At 40.6% G+C, this 16,740-nt stretch overlaps 1 protein-coding gene across 1 annotated transcript; it reads right to left on the bottom strand.

The window, feature by feature from the left end:
• Nucleotides 1–3,357: 3,357 nt before the first annotated feature.
• Nucleotides 3,358–4,311, bottom strand: LOC122116887 (olfactory receptor 52M1). Its single transcript, XM_042690470.1, has one exon. The coding sequence runs from the start codon at nt 4,309–4,311 to the stop codon at nt 3,358–3,360; it is 954 nt and encodes a 317-aa protein (XP_042546404.1).
• Between the last annotated feature and the right edge of the window lie 12,429 nt (nt 4,312–16,740).

Here is a 16,740-nt window from a genome sequence, read left to right as displayed (position 1 = left end):
GAAGAAGTAGTATTAGAGGAAATACTTCCAATTCCTCCTCCCATATTTCACTGACCCTTTATGAAGATATGTATTAAACCCATAGGTTTAATGAGGATGGAAAAATGTCAGAAGCCTATTGGTTCTTACTTTTCTATTGAGTAATCACCTCTAGTCCTGAGATTAAAATGTTAGCTATCATATCATATATTGTCTATATATGCAAGGCAGGTGACTTTCCATGAAGCTAGACAGTGTCCAACTACTCAGTCCCTCAATACATCACTGTGTGTTGAAAATAGAAAGCAGATGGTAATAGCTTAGGTCTTTATCCCATGCTCTAGTCTATCTCAATCCCAGCAGCAATACTACATTTCCCATGAGGAAATGATATACTGGAGTGCGTTTTAAGACCCAGATTTTGATGTCAGACTCCCTGTGCTTGACTTATGTAGTTACCAGGATCCTCTAAAACCATTCCCCCTCCCAGCTCTTCATCATTTCCCTATTTGTAAAGCAAACTCTGCAAATGAAGTTCCAGGTGAGAAGTGATGAGAAGAAGACTAAGATCCATCCACCAATTAAGTAGCTTCTATGGACATCTCTACGCTTTTGTTTTCCACATGGGAACTCTTTTGTTAAGCCCTGGGAAAAGAATGGCTACTCACCAAACCTAAGGCCCAAAGAACACTTTATGATCCCAGGAAAACATTTCCCAGAATGTCCCTTATCCTGGAAGATAGGAGTTATTTCTCCCTTGCTTATACCTTAGCTCCAGTCCTTAAGTTGTCATAATATTCTTAATGGTCTATTCAGTGAACATGTTCTATATCCAACTTCTGGAGATAATCTGAGGATACCTTATTTTTTAAATCCACATTGTGGATAAAGTTTTTCTTCTAACCTGAAGTAAGCATGCAGATACATATGTCTGAGACATTAAGTCATGTCAGGCTTGCGTTGTGCCTCTTGATTGGCAGCAGCTCCCTACTGCAGAATAAATACCCAGTTGGATGAAGCCCCTGTGTCAGGAATAAGATGAGGAAGACTTCATATTATTATAGATACTTAGACTCAATGAGCCAACTACTTCTCATGCAGTCTAAAGACACAGGGTCAGAAAAGAAGACTGGAAATCACAGAGGGAACACAGTATTTGGGAATAAGATGCACAAGGTGGGTATGTGTCTTAGAAAGTTGTGGACTGCTACAGTTATCATAAACTGGGTGACTTGTGAATAATAAAGTTATTTCTCTGAGGATTGGAAATATACGACCAACACAGACTCCCTATCTGAAGGCACAATTTCTTTTTTTTTTATTTTTTAAAGGCACTTAAATTTTAACAATGTAGAGGAAGGAGAAAGAGGACCAAATACAGTTGTACCTAATGATACTTTCCTTGTACACATAATACAAACACGTTATTCGAGAGGGCACAATTTCTGGCTCTGAGATGCCACCTGCCTTGCTCATATGTTGAGGTCTTATGTGATAGAAGGAAGGGGTCTCTCTGGATCTCTTTTGTAGGTTACCAATCCACACTCATGAAGGCCCTCCCAGTTTCCTCACGAAGACCTTACCTCTAGAATATCACACTGGTGATTAGATTTCAACATAAGAATTTTGCAAGCAAACATATTCCAACATACAATTGTCCTGATAGTATCAGGTAAAAAGCACAATATTAGTGACCACCACCCACTCTGCTTAAGAACTATGAATAGTTTAATGGTATCTCAAAAGCCTTCCCCTTCCATTACCTACCTAATATGTGATCCTTTTTGAAGAAAGAAGAAAAGGAAATAGAAAGTTGCTGAACCTATTTTTTAAAAAAAGATCAGGATACAAGGTTCTAGATAATAGAAACTTAACACATGAATTAAGAGTTCAATCCATCTCGATGCCGGTGGCTCATACCTGTAATCCTAGCTACTCAGAAGTCAGATTGGGAAGAGAAGTCCTCCTGACACTCTTATCTCCAGTTAACCACTCAAAACCTGGAAGAGGGAGCTTTGGTTCAAAGTGGTAGAGCACTACCCTTGCACAAAAAGAACTCATGGACAGTGCTCAGGCCCTGAGTTCAAGCTCTGTGACTAACCAAAAAAAAAAAAAAAAGAGTTAAATTCAGGGAAGAGGCACAGGGAATAGGAAGGGCTCAGTAAGGACATGCAGGCTGAACTATATACATATATATATGTATATATATATATATACATATATATACATACACACCCACACACACACACACACATATCAGGGTCCTCCAAATAAACCAAAAAGGTATATTTGAACAAGTTCATATGACTAAAGAGATCGAGAAGCTCTCAAAACTGTGGTTGGCAAGCTGAAAATGTATGAGAGCTAATATTGCAGTTTTCCTGTCCAAGTCTTTTTTTTTAATTTTATTATCAAGTTGATATTCAGAGGGGTTACAGTTACCTATGTAAGCTAGAGTGTTTCTTGTCAAACATTGTTACCCTCTCCCTCATTTTTCTCCCACTTTCCCACCCCCCAGTGCCCCACCCACCCAAGGTATAAAGTTCATCTCCAACACGTTGTCTTGTGAGTATCACTGTTGCTTCTGGCCTGGAGAGAAAAACAAACCAACCAACCAACAAACAAGTACAACATGGTCAATATTAAAAAAAATTATCTATATCTCATTTCACTTCCTTTTTTTATTGCGAAAATACCGTACAGAGGGGTTACAAGATTATGAGTACATTTCTTATCAAGCATTGTTGCCTCCTCCTTTGTTTCCCCAGGCCACATTCTCTTTCATGAGTGATACCTAATGGCCATCAGGTCAGTCTTGAAGAACACTTCAATTTTATTAGTATAAGTAGTTTTAGCAGCATTTCACTTGTTAACAGTTAACTTAGGAAACCTGTCTTATAGCTAAAGTGACTTTGAAATGACCTAAATCTTAAGGATTATACAGAAAACACACGGAATACAAATGGTACATAATACCATAAACTTTAACCAAAACACTGAGCTAAGAGGCTTAAATAACTATATATAGTTTGTAATGTAAGAGTGCTTTGTCCTATTTCTTTGTATATAAAATATGAATCATAATATATCAGAAGATTTCAGGATTTTTGTAAGAATTGCATGAAAAGTGCCAAATAAGCACTTGCTGCTATTTATTAACGATGTCTTTGCCATTGTTGATTTATGCTCTTTGTAGCTCAGTGTCTTCCAGTCATAACAGAATAGATAACTTCTACCTTTAGAACTTAATATTAGACTATTCCCTTGGAATTATCGAAGTCTCTCACACTGACTGAGAGGTTTTCAGTTGGGAAGCAGCCCTCCATATTTAAATGACTTCTCCATGAGCTTATATGACAGAGAGGGAAAGAGCAACAGTCACCTCATCTTACTTCCCATCGTCAGGATTTGTAGAAGCCTCTCTCTGATCTGCTTGGTGCGGACAGCATAGACAATAGGATTCAGGATTGGAGGAATGAGGAGATAGAAGTTGGCCAACAGAGTATGGATTGGAGGAGGTACCTGGTGACCAAACCGGTGAATGAGAGAAGAAACAGCAATGGGAACATAAAAGATCAGGATGGCACACACATGAGAACCACATGTCCCCAGAGTTTTAAGCCTGGCTTCAGGGGTAGCCAGCCCCATCACAGCCCTGAAGATCATCACATAGGAGGCAGCAATAGCCACTGAATCCAGGATCAAGACCAGAAAGCCAATGCTCAGCCCGTAGACATTGTTAACTGTGCTGTCCCCACACGTCAAGGTGACCACAGCCATGTGCTCACAGTAGGAGTGGGAGATGATGTGAGTTTTGTAAAGAGGTAGCCGCAAGCGGATCATCAGAGGCAAAGGTCCAATGTAAAGAATTCCTCGAAGAAGAGCAGCCAGTCCTAAACGACACACCAGTGCATGGGTGAGGACTGTGGCATGACGCAGTGGGTCACAAATGGCTACGTAGCGATCGAAAGCCATGGCCAGGAAGATGCCTGACTCAACTGTAGCAAAGCAGTGAATGAGAAACATTTGCCCCAAGCAGGCATCTAGGCCAATGTTTCCAGCACCAAACCAAAAGATTCCCAGAAGTTTGGGAATAGTGGAAGTAGACAGAACCAGATCAATGATAGCCAGCATGCACAGAAAGAAGTACATGGGCTGATGCAGGTTACGTTCTACCTTAACCACAGCCAGGATGGTGACATTCCCCACAACAGCCACCAAGTACATAGAGCTAAAGGGGATGGAGAGCCAGATGTGCATGGCCTCCAGCCCTGGGATTCCCAGGAGCTGAAAGGAGCTGGGTACCGAGCAGACATTATGAAAAGTAAGCATGGCTACTTGTAAATAAATCTTCCCATTTGTGCCTGAAAATGTACACGTTTTCCCCCTAGAAAAGAGAGGACAATCGTTTATGCTTAGGTCATATAATTTTTTAAAGATCATTAATAAGATCATGAATACAGTAAGTCTTAAGAATAAATTGTAGAAGTTCATAGTATAGATGTCATGTTACAAAGAAATATCCATGAAAACTCAAAATGAACAGGAAAAATACACATTTGAATGAACATATAAAGGATTTGGTCAGCTTTTAGTAGCATGACTCTTGACCCAATTATATTGTTACACTCATGAATCAATTGACCTACGGCTGATATATACCCATTGGGTCATTTATTTCTGTATGTGTATATGATACAGTTGCTGTTAGGGTCAGATGGGATGCTGTATAGAGTGACAGCTCCTCGAGGAAGATCCAATAGATCTGAAATACAGGATAAAAGTTTGGGGACAATCTGTAGTAAGTTAAAACTTAATCTTGGAACTAGCAACAACTTTTGAATAAACTGAAAGGATATTGAATGTTCAGGCCAAAATCACAAAAATCCCTGTCTGGGGAAGACAGGACTTTCAGAGGTTAGAAACAAGGTGAATTTACAAGCTAACAGAAGCTTGCTTTGTGGATCTGATGCCCAAGGCAGAACCTAGCGAGAGCCTCCTTCTCCCTTCACGGGGGCTGAATTTTAGAAGCAGAGATGGCTAATATCAGAAAGAAGGAAAATGAAATCAATACCGAATTCTAGGGTGTTTAAGGGATCAATATGTTGCCTATGACATGTATTGGCTCAGATAAGAGCAACTAGCTCAAAGTGAGATGTCTGCAGAGCAGGCATGGAAAGAGTTTGTATTGTATGTCTTTTCTTTGTTTTTGCTTTATTTTCTTAGTCTAAATGTTCAAAGCAAAATCTATTTCTTATATATGTCAAAGAAACTAGAAGAAAGGTTAAAGAGCATGGGAGAAACTCTGTCTTTTCTATCTTAAGCCTGGTTAAATGGACTATGGTGAAACAGTAGACTGGCTTGGGAATTTCCCATATCTGACTTCACCTGCTGACAGTGTGGACTTAAACAAATGAATCCTGCTATTGAAACACCACCAACCTCGCGTTACAATGAACTGATTTTTAAAAAGCTGTGCCTCAAAGAAATTGTCATGAAGACTGCATGCAGCGTCTGATACACAAATACTATGCATCTGCTCTTTTCTTCATTTGAGACCACTATGCAAAACCAAGAATATGTTCCAGCAACCTCAAACAACTTTAAACTCTCTCCAGGGAGAATTGATGCTGAGAGGATAGTCACATGGAAACTCTGTAGTGTTGTCATCCTACAGAACTCCTCTCTGTAAGCCAGGCTCACCCAAAGGTCTTCAAATATTAAATGGGTATGACACTGGCTGTAGCTGTAAAGTGAAAATAAGTTTGTCATGGAGGCTGAGCATACAGACAACATGGCTTGTCTCTGAGATTCTGGTAGACAGAGGTTTAGCTAAGAGGATCCTAGATTGGCTTCTTTATCCTATTTACTGATTCTTCTCCATTTACTCCTCCAGTGTGATGTCCCAAATCCCTGTTCTCTAATTTCCACAAGTTCATTCAATGTCAGGCACCAGCAGTTATTTTTAAAAGAGAATATTAAGGGCTGGGAAGGTGACTCAGTGGTAGAGCCCTTGCCTTGCATGCCTGAGGCCCTGGGTTCGATTCCTCAGCACCACATAAGAAAAAAGAAAAAAGCCGGAAGTGGCGCTGTGGCTCAAGTGGTAGAGTGCTAGCCTTGAGCTGAAGAGCTGAGGGACAGTGCCCAGGCCCAGAGTTCAGGCCCCACGACCAGAACCAAAAAGAATTTTTAAAAAACAGAGAGAATATTAAACATCAGAGACTTCTGAATTCTCTTCCCACCAGCCATGTCTAGGCCTTCTGCCAGACACCCCAACACCTGAAAATGAGCTCTTACTATTTTCTGATACTATACATGACCTCACCTGGTAAGGCCTGAATTCGGTAATGGTGGTCACTCATAGTCCCAGGACTTCACCCTCTCTTGTCGGTTTCTTCAACCCTGTGTGCCCCTCTGCAACTGGTTCCAGCAGCTGCCTCTGGGATCATACCACATGTTTTCTTGTGGATATCCAGCACTTCACAGTCTCTACCAAGGATTTCCTCTAGCTTAGGTTCAATCCTCTTGCAGAGTGCTTAGGACACTGTATCTGAAGTTGGACAAGTCACAGCATGCACATTGAAAGAAAAAGAGCTATAATCTCATCGAAGTCAGAAGTTAGAGAAACTGTTTCACATCCTCCTCCCATCCTCCACTCAATGGCTTCTAATGAAGTAGCTTTCATAACTTGCACAGGTCATGCTAAACAAAGCTATAATGTGGAAAGCAATATCTTTGCTTTATTCCAGAAAGGGAGAGTCTTTGGATGGAACTACCAGCAAGACTTGCCAGATGAAATCTCATGACTCCCTCAGCAACCGTGGCTCCTCTGGTTGCTTCAGAGTCTATCTCCTTCCCTTCTGATGAGGCTAAAGTCCCTTCACTACTGCTCAGCAGGGTCGATCACTTCTAGGTTTAGGGAGGAAAGCAGTGTTGTCGGAGAATCCCACATCCCCAAGTCACACAGAGGTTAAATGCACACTCTGTGAATTAAGGACAGGGAAGGAAATCAGAAGGCATCTGATTTGTTAGGGTCAACCCAAATATCCCCAGTCCTTTGTTCTGACCTAAAGCTCTGAAAAGGTAGCCTTGACTTTTCCTCATTCCTTCTCCATGCCTGATAACTGAGAGCTATCTTCCTGATGAATGGTTCCTTCACCATTTCATCTCTTCCTGTCAACTTCTGAACACATCACGAAACTGAACAGATATACCTCACCTGCTAAATAAGGGTAGGCTGAGCTGATTTTTCTGTCCTGAGACCCCAACACTATAAGTATCTCCTTATTTTGGGGTCCGGTCGTGGGGCCTGAACTCTGGGCCTGGGTGCTGTCCCTCAGCTCTTCAGCTCAAGGCTAGCGCTCTACCGCTTGAGCCACAGCGCCACTTCCAGCTTTTTTTTCTGCTTATGTGGTGCTCTGAGGAATAGAACCCAGGGCCTCAGGCATGCAAGGCAAGCGCTCTACCATTGAGCCACCTTCCCAGCCCCTGAGTATCTCCTTATGACTCCCTAGTAAGAAGCAGTTCTCATACCTTCAATGCATCAGGAGACTACAGCCTGCACTCCTGTGCAAGGATCGTGAAGTATAAGGCTTCGCTGCAGGGCAATCTGCCATCAGAGCTCCCCATCCACACACACTCATCATAGCCACCCACAGCTTTAATCATGCCCCAGCCCTCTCACTACCTTCCAATGAGGCTGAACGATCTCCTTCTGCCTCTAATCATCTATGTTCTTTCCTGGGGTTGCAATAGCTCTGTCTTCCCCATCCTAGCATATCAACTCCGCCCCAGCTTACCACCATCTTCTTAAGGAAGCCGATTTTTATGTGGAAGAGCTCTCTGAATGGCATGTTTCTCTACATAGAATGGAAGTTTCAAATAAGTAAGGATTGTGCCTGCCTTGTCTTTTGAAATCCCTGAGCTAGCACACTGCCTGATCTACTTACTGAATGACAATTAAAATATACCTATTTCAGACCCTGGCGAAGGGTCTTAGAGTTTTGCATTAGACTCTGTAAACAACAATCCTCTTCAACATCTTTGAGTGTGATTTGTTGGGGACTCTACCTTTTAAGGTCCCTTGCAAGAGAATTTCTTCCCTCTGGACCTCTGGAGACAATACAGGAAGATGAAGGCCCAGGAGTGCTGGGCCTTCTCATATTTATGACTCAGGACCCCTGGTATGTTTCTACATTCCCTGTATTAGATGCTCTTACCTCAGCTGGATCATGTTGGAAGAGCTTGGGGCTCCGCGCATGCCTCAGAGGCCTGATAAACATTCCACACTTATGAACATTCTGCTCAAGAGTCCAGGGAATTCCATCTGAGAGTTAGGGAAAGGTTCAGAGTTCTATATAATAGAATAATAGCCACACTGCCCCAGAAGGATGAGCACAGAATCAAGTGTGAGGGATCGCTATGCCTAGCATGTCAAGGTTGGTACAAAAGGGCTTAGGGGAAAAGCCAGACCTCTTGAGTGATAATCTCTTGAGTCCAAGTCTACTCTCAGGTCTTATACCTGGCCCCTCCAGAGTTGTCTGCCTTTCTGAGGACACCAAGTACAAATCAAAAAGGCTTTCCTGAAGTTGCAATGAAGCGTCTTCTCAGACTCAAATACAAGGGATTAGAAATGGAGAGCAGGATTAATCTGTATGTTTTATCTCCCTACGGTATTTAAGAGCACGGCATTTCAGTGGCAGCACTTCAAAAACTTAGATACCGAAGGCGTTTTTCTTCATTGTAGGTAATGTCAGGAGAGGATTCTGTGGACTTGTGAAGGACAGGAACCATCCTACCCACATTTTTATGAAATACATTACTATGAAATACATCTCTTTCCTCACAAAGGAGAAGACACACTTGGGAAGCAGCAGTATCTTAATGAGACACAGTTCAATTAATTGGGCATCTTATTCTAGGATATGTGATAAGGCATTGTCTTTGAAGGCTTAGTAAGTATTTTAGTAGCTATTATAACTTGATTATGGACAGAAAGATGTTAGTAGGAAAGCATGCCTTAAAACAGCATAATCGCAGGGCTGGGAAGGTGGCTCAGTGGTAGAGTGCTTGCCTTGCAAGCATGAGGCCCTGGGTTTGATTCCTCAGTACCATATAAGCAGAAAAAGCTGGAAGTGCCACTGTGGCTCAAGTGGTAGAGCAATAGCCTTGAGCTGAAGAGCTGAGGGGCAGCACCCAGGCCCAGAGTTCAGGCCCTACAACTGGCAAGAAAAATAAAAATAATAAAAATAATTTTTAAAAAAGCATAATCCACCACTGCTGTTGTTTCTGAGTTTTTTAGGAAGGCTAAGTCAAGAAAAATGAGAGCTTCAGATTAAGAGTCCATGTGGCCAGGGGAAAATGCTAAGGCAGCAAAATTATTCCAGGAAGGATTCATTTTCTCCTCCATTCTTCTTTGGGGGGATCCTGTTTCTACAGAATCTCAAGAAAAGCCAGAATTTACCTAAGACTGCCCTAACAAAAAACTTCCTATTCTGTGTAAACTTCTGATAGTTACTAAAATGTGCAAGGTTCTTTCTTGTGTATGTGTGGATGTTTTACCTTCAACCAAGTAAGGAATAAATAGGACTATCATTCACAATTATATCTAGCTCTGAACCATGGCTTAGTTTTTATTGCCTCCAATAAATGAATTGTGTCTTTGATAAACTGAAGATTTATCAGATGAAATAGTATTGTTGGAACTTGATATTTATATTATATTTTAAAACTATGAATTATCAAGTCAGTTCCCTTGTTGCATCATCATTTAAGGTTCTAGTAAAACCCTATCCCTTGATCTTCACGAACCCACGCTCGAACTTTCCATTGTTTTAGCTCATAGAGAATATGCACAGAATGTAAAGAACAACACTAAAAGAATTAGCTTTCCCTACAGGATAATACTAAGTCTTCATTAAATCAATACTTCAGAAGAAATACATATACTCAGCCTTGGAAACCGATCTGAAATGGAAGCAAACAATTGTAATTATAACACTGTCCAGGAGAGGGCATCTGACCCTCCAAACGAGAGGATACCAGGGGCAGATTGAGCTCTACAATACAAAAGGGAAACAAGATAGATGTCATTGCTTATAGTAATCGTTCACTTGTAAAATGATTCCACTTAATCTTCAGCTTGAGTTTCATCTAATCAATTCTCAGCTTAGGTTTCATAAATCAAAGATGAGCCGGGCGCTGGTGGCTCACGCCTGTAATCCTAGCTACTCAGGAGGCTGAGATCTGAGGATTGCGGTTCAAAGCCAGCCCGGGCAGGAGGTACTGTGAGACTCCTATCTCCAATAAACTGCCAGAAAACCGGAAGTGGCGCTGTAGCTCAAGTGGTAGAGCGCTCGCCTTGAGCTGAAGAGTTGAGGGACAGCACCCAGGCCCAGAGTTCAAGCCCCACGACTGACAAAAAAAAAAAAAAAAAAACATAAATCAAAGATGAAAATGTGTTGGTCAAGCCAACACGGATATCAACAAACTTCTTTGATTTGTAAGTTGAATTTGGATTTCTGGTTTATACCTTTCCCAACAACCTTAGGGAGACACTTTTTCTGTAACAATTGACTGCTCGTGTGCACTTCCCAGAAGTTCAGAGTCCAATATAGTAGGATAAAAGCCATACTCGTCCCAGAAGAAAGAGCATAGAATCCAAGTGTGGAATGGCTATTCCTAGAAGGTCAAAGTTAGTCTGTGAGACTCTTATCCCCAAATTAGCAACAAAAAGCCAGACTGGGGGTATAGCTCAAGCGGTATAGTGTCAGACATAAGCAAGGAAGCCAAGTGAGAACACATGGCCCTGAGTTCAAGCCCTAGTGACATTGCACACACATACACACTCTCACACACACATTGACATAATTAGGTTAAAGAAGAGAAAATATCATGTGAATAATTGTGAAGTCTAGTTGAAGAAACTCACAATCAGGATAATAATAGAGCTGCAGTTACAGCCCAGTGCTAGAGAACATACTGAGCATGCTCAAGGCCTTCAGTCCAACCCCCAGCATCAAAAAGAGGTGAGAAGATAGGAGACTGTGAAACTATTTCCTTGATATGTATGTGAACTTCCTGTAGAAAACAATCGTAACAATATGTTCTTCTTTTTTTCTCTTTTTCTTAAATTTATTTTTATTGTAAAGATGACGTATAATGGGGTTACAGTTACATAGGTTGGGTAATGAGTACATTTCCTTTTGAATATTGTCACCTCTTCCCTCATTTTCTCCCAACTTTTTCCCTCCCAAACCCCTTCCCCCCATAGAATCTAGTGAGTTTCACTGCTGAGTTAGTCTACCCTTTGTTCTACTATATCTATACTTCTGTACTTACCCATCCCCTCCTCAAAATAGAAAAACTTACATAACAAGACAAAAAATTACAGAAATCAAAAACAGCGACAAAAGGGGGAAAACAAAAACAAAACAAAACAAATCACAAAAAAAGTAAATTTAAAAAAAACCTCTTGTTTCCATTTCTTGAAGTTCATTTCAATAAATGTCATTTTATATGATCATACTTAGGAATATTTTTTTAAATATTCCCCTTCATGTTATAGTAACTTACAAATATTAAGGATGGCCTGGTGCCAATGGCTCACACCTGTGAGCTAAGAGCTGAGCATCATGGTTTAAAGTCAGTCTGCATAGGAAAGTCAAAAACTCTTATCTCTAGACACCAAAAAAAAAAAAAAAAGGACTGAGTGTAGAACTGTAGCTCAAGTGGTAGAATGCTAGCCTTGAATATAAAAGCTCAGGGACCATGCCCCAGTCCTGAATTCAAGCCCCAGAACTGGCACACACACATACACACACACACAGAGGCTGGGAAAATGCTTTAAGGGAGCAACTTCAAAACAAGAGTCATGAGCTACCTAATCATCAATGATTTCCCTTCTAGGACGCTATCAGAAGCATAGGCAGAAAAAAAATATATTGACAAATATATCTGTGCCACTATGGTATAGTGGTAAAACTAAAACTAGTCTTCCCACTACTCTAGGAACTTTAAGTGAAGTCATCACACACATCTCTTTCAACTTACAACTATTCATTTTAAATGAAAATAGACTGAAGAAAGTATGTGTAGAATACAGCATTACAATGTCAACATTTTTATTTGTCATTTTCTTCTTTATATAGGTCATATTTTAGGCTGTTATTGGTTTTCTTTTTAATAGAAGCAAAATATCTGTATTAGTTGTACCAATATACAATGGTTTGTCCCCCATCTTGCTTTTATGAACTCTATCAATTTAACTCATAAAGTTTTTTAATACCTTAGGCTCACGGGAGGGGAGTCGGAAGCCTTGGGCCAGCTGAGGGTCTAGCAGACAGGAATAAATGCCTGTGTCCCATCCCTTGGAGATGAAGTGGGTGAGAGACTAAAGCCTGCTCCTAAGGGGGTAACTATTCTCTGTGCAACCCTGGGGAAGTAATTGGCTATTTAAAGAACCTAAATAAAGGAAACAGAAGAAAGAGATCAGGGGTGTGGCCTGCCCTATCAGCTAAGGTTCTCCAAGCCTCGAGACAAGAGCTGACCTCTGTAAAGAAAGGAGACTGTATCTCTGGACAGCATCCCCCTGGGTAAGTATACTCTGCAAACAGGGAGACATAGTGGAGGCAGTCTTCAAGCTCCAAAGACTGATTTGTCTTTTGGTGTGTCCAGGGTTTCTTTTCCTCACAGACAGGTCTATTCCAAAAGCAGAAGGAATAACTTGAGTATACTGGATTGAGTCAGAGGAAAACCAAAAGCCCCAAGATAGAAGGCTTCCTTTAGACCAGGAGAGAAAACACTGAGTCTCCAAGATCAGGCCATCTGCTCCCCTAACCTGACATCTCAACCTCATCTCTGCAACTGATTGTATTGGTGCTTTGAAAAGCTAGTTATAGCCAGGCGCCAGTGGTTCACACCTGTAATCCTAGCTACTGGAGACTGAGATCTGAGGATCGCGGTTCAGAACTCCATGAGACACTATCTACAATAAACTACTCAAAAAAGCTGCAAGTGGTGCTGTGGCTCAAGTGGTAGAGCACTTGCCTTGAGCAAAAAGAAGCTCAAGGACAGCGCTCAGGCCCAGAGTTCAAGTGCCAAGACCAGGAAAAATAGTTAAAGCTATAGTTATGTATTCATCCACTGTTAGGAGATGGACTCCTAACAGTCACATAGAAGTAGCACTCTCTAAGTTCTGTAGAAGGGAAAAGACCAAAGAGAAGGAGGAAGTAAAGGAATCCAGTGCTAATTCAGAAGCAAGGCATCCTAACACTTTGGCTTTTGTGGTTACACACACACACACACACACACACACACACACACACACACAGAGTTGATCTGATATATGAAGCAACTCATTGGTAGTCTTTGTTTTTACTGCATTAGAGACGAGGAAACATTTTTTTAAGCCCAAAAGCAAAGAAATTACGTTGTCTAATATTAGAAAACTAATAGAATTAATCTTTGAACCTCTCTTCCTTCTAATCCATGGTTATGTTACCATAATAATGTCTCTTCCAGAAGCCTCAGTTTGTCAGAACGCCTCTCTGAGGTTTGCAGACATGTCACCAGTATCCAGGTAAGGATTCCTTCATTGGCTGACAGAAAATATTTCTCTGGAATTCTCTAGATAAAAATGACACAATTTAGATGCCACAACCTCGTTCAGACCACCACTTAAAATAACCATTTTAACTTGGTTATTTTTAATCCATGCATTTGATATTCTTTTTGTCCTTGACTAAAACTCAGTGATACCTTCACTGGCTGAGCTGGCTGTACCACAGATTAGAGGTAGAAATCTAGATCCCAGGGCACCCTTACACACTGATTTTCTTTTTTTTTTTTGGGGGGGGGGGGGGTCTGGTCATGGGGCTTGAACTCTGGTCCTTGGCCCTGTCCCTCAGCTCTTCAGCTCAAGGCTAGCGCTCTACCACTTGAGCCACAGCACCACTTCCGGCTTTTTTCTTTTTGCTTATGTGGTGCTGAGGAATCGAACCCAGGGCCTCAGGCATGCAAGGCAAGCACTCTACCACTGAGCCACCTTCCCAGCCCCCACACTGATTTTCTTATGGTGAGTAGCCACTACCCTGAACTACCCTGAGAACTGAGTAAATTGTGCCTCTTTCTGCCTTCCAATGCTAGTCCATCACAGTACATGTAAAGAACAGTTCCGACATATGCCCCTGCTGTGTTTGCCTTCAATCCTCATCTCCTGTAACATAAATATGGGGAAATAATTCTAACTCTGTGAAATGTTTATTTCCATATCAACTCTCCATAATGAACAGTGGGAATTTCAGGGACAGACAAGTTCTGCCATGTGCCGAGAGTTTTACCCTTGTCTTGTTTGTTCTTTACAGTTCTCCTTTGCTGTAAATGTTCTCCCCTTTTCACATATGGTTAAGCGGCTTGCTCAAACAGTGAGATGAAGGTCTAGAATGGGAAATCTAAGCTCTTTCCTATATGAACTACTTCAACTGTTACCCTGAGGAAGTAACTCTATGTGTGCTATCAGATATTTACATATTTAAATACCCAAGCCTCAGATTTAGTGGGAAAAAAAACTTTGAACTATTTTAGGATCTACAAAACTTGCATAGTATCCTCACAATGCTTAGTGACTAAAGAAGAAAACTCAAGACTGGTGTATAGGAACTTGAACCAAGGCTACACATGCATATATAAAATGGAAACACTATTGGTATTCTACTTGAGACAAAATGTGAAATGTGCATGGGCTTTGAAACAATTTATAGGGCATTTAGTGACTATGTTTTTCACCTCTTATTTACTCACTCTGGTGTAAGCTAAAGATACCACTGAGGGTTTTGCAGAAGAAAGATGATCTGGAATGTGTCTTGAGGGATGGGCATGAGGAGATTTCTTAGCCAAAGAAGAAACTCATCATGTGTGAAGAAACTCATCATGCACATGTGGAATGTTATCAGATTTGCTTTCCCTGCTAGGAATCTGATGAAGAAGATGAAAAGGGAAAGGACTGTAACCAGGCCTGTGTTCTCTGATTCTGTAACTTAAGGTGGTAAAGCACCAAGATTTTTTAAGGTAGGACAAAAAGCAGACAAGGATTTTATAAACAATGGCCAGTTCGTTAGTGATCTCCTTGATCCCAAAACAAAACAAAATAAAACAAGAACAAATAAAGACACTATTTATTAGAAAGATCTTGCTGTCCATTTTATTTCAGTTTATTCTTTTCATCAAATGGTTTACATGTTCATCCTATTTCAGCATTTAAAAAATGAGAAGGGTTTTTTTCTCTTTAGAAATTGAATCCTGCCAGGCACTGGTGTCTCATGCTTATAATCATAGCTATTCAGAGGCTAAGATATTAGAATCATGTTTCGAAGCCAGACCAGGCTGGAAAGCATGTGAGAATTTATCTCCAACAAATTCAAAAGCAAGCCAGAAGTGGATCTGTGGCTCAAGTGATGGAGCACTAGCCTTAAGTAAAAGAAGCTCAGAAACAGTGCCCAGGCCATGAGTTCAAGCCCAGGATTGGCAAGGAGGAGGAAAAAGAGGAGGAAGATGAGGAGGAGGAGGAGGAGGAGGAGGAGGGAGGAAGAAAGTAAGGGACAGAAATAAATTAGGTCCTCCGTTAAATATTTATAATTCCATTTCACTAATATATTTTTCTGGTAAAACTATCGCCTTGCATTTTGTCAGTCCTTGATCCTTTATAAGCTTATTTTCCAATCATAATATACATACATGGAAAAGGAAGAAAATGTAATACTCTCATAATCCCATGGAACCAAAATCAACAAATTCAAGTATGGTGTAAGTCTCCCCACATACTTCTCTATTTAAGTACATGTTTCTATATCACATGTACATTTTAATAAAATTTAATCACATTTTTACTTGCCCTCTGCTATTCTATTATGTATTGTAATATATAAAAATTATACCGGAAATGCATATATCTAAAATTATTAACATAATTTTAACTCATTGAGAGTGTACGGTAGAACTTAACACAATTCTATTTTTCAATTTGTGCCTCCAACTTTACATGAATATAAAAATTTCCAACACCTAATTACTCTGCTATTCATATTAATATTGCTATTTGTCAGTGCTAAGGAAAGTATATATGGGCACTAAAATGAATATATTGTATGGATTTATATTGAGCACTTACAGAGAGACTTTTCTGGGGTTCTTTTGTTGTTATTGTTGTTTTGTGTTTTGATGGGGGAAGGGTTTGGGGAAGGTTGAAGCTTGGGGACTTGTGCTTGCTAGACAAGCAGTTTCCTGCTAAGCCAGATCCACCTACGCTCACAGAGACCTTTCTGCATTTTCCACTCTATGTAGGAAAAGTTTGCCAAATGAAGATGTCTAGAGCAAAGTAACCCAGAATTTTGGAGATTTCTACCATACACTCAGGCAGTTTAGCAGCAGCAATAACAAGAATGCCTATTTCTACATTGAACAACATAAATACTTCTTTTTTTCTTTTTTTTTTAATTGTGAACATACTGTACAGAGGGGTTACAATTACGTGGGCAAGATAAGGAGTACATTTCCTATCAAGCGTTGTGAACAACATAAATACTCCTTATAAAATATGTGCTATGTAATGATTTTTCAAGTTCACGTGTAGAATTCTTTGTCACAGGTGCTGCCACTTACCCCGATGGAAATGCAGATCTACTCTATATCGGTCAGAGGCAGCATCTCTCAAAGGAGAAGAAGTCTAAAACCAAGAGAGCCTGGATACCTGCACATTCCTCAAAT

This window comes from Dipodomys spectabilis, unplaced genomic scaffold (genome assembly GCF_019054845.1).
Source record: "Dipodomys spectabilis isolate Male_0828 unplaced genomic scaffold, ASM1905484v1 ptg000003l, whole genome shotgun sequence".
NCBI classification, from domain to species: Eukaryota; Metazoa; Chordata; class Mammalia; order Rodentia; family Heteromyidae; genus Dipodomys; species Dipodomys spectabilis.
This window is presented reverse-complemented; position numbering and strand designations above follow the sequence as displayed.

Coding starts and splice junctions, on each gene's coding strand:
- LOC122116887 (XM_042690470.1), bottom strand. CDS start 4,311: ATGCTTACTTTTCATAATGTCTGCTCGGTACCCAGCTCCTTTCAGCTC.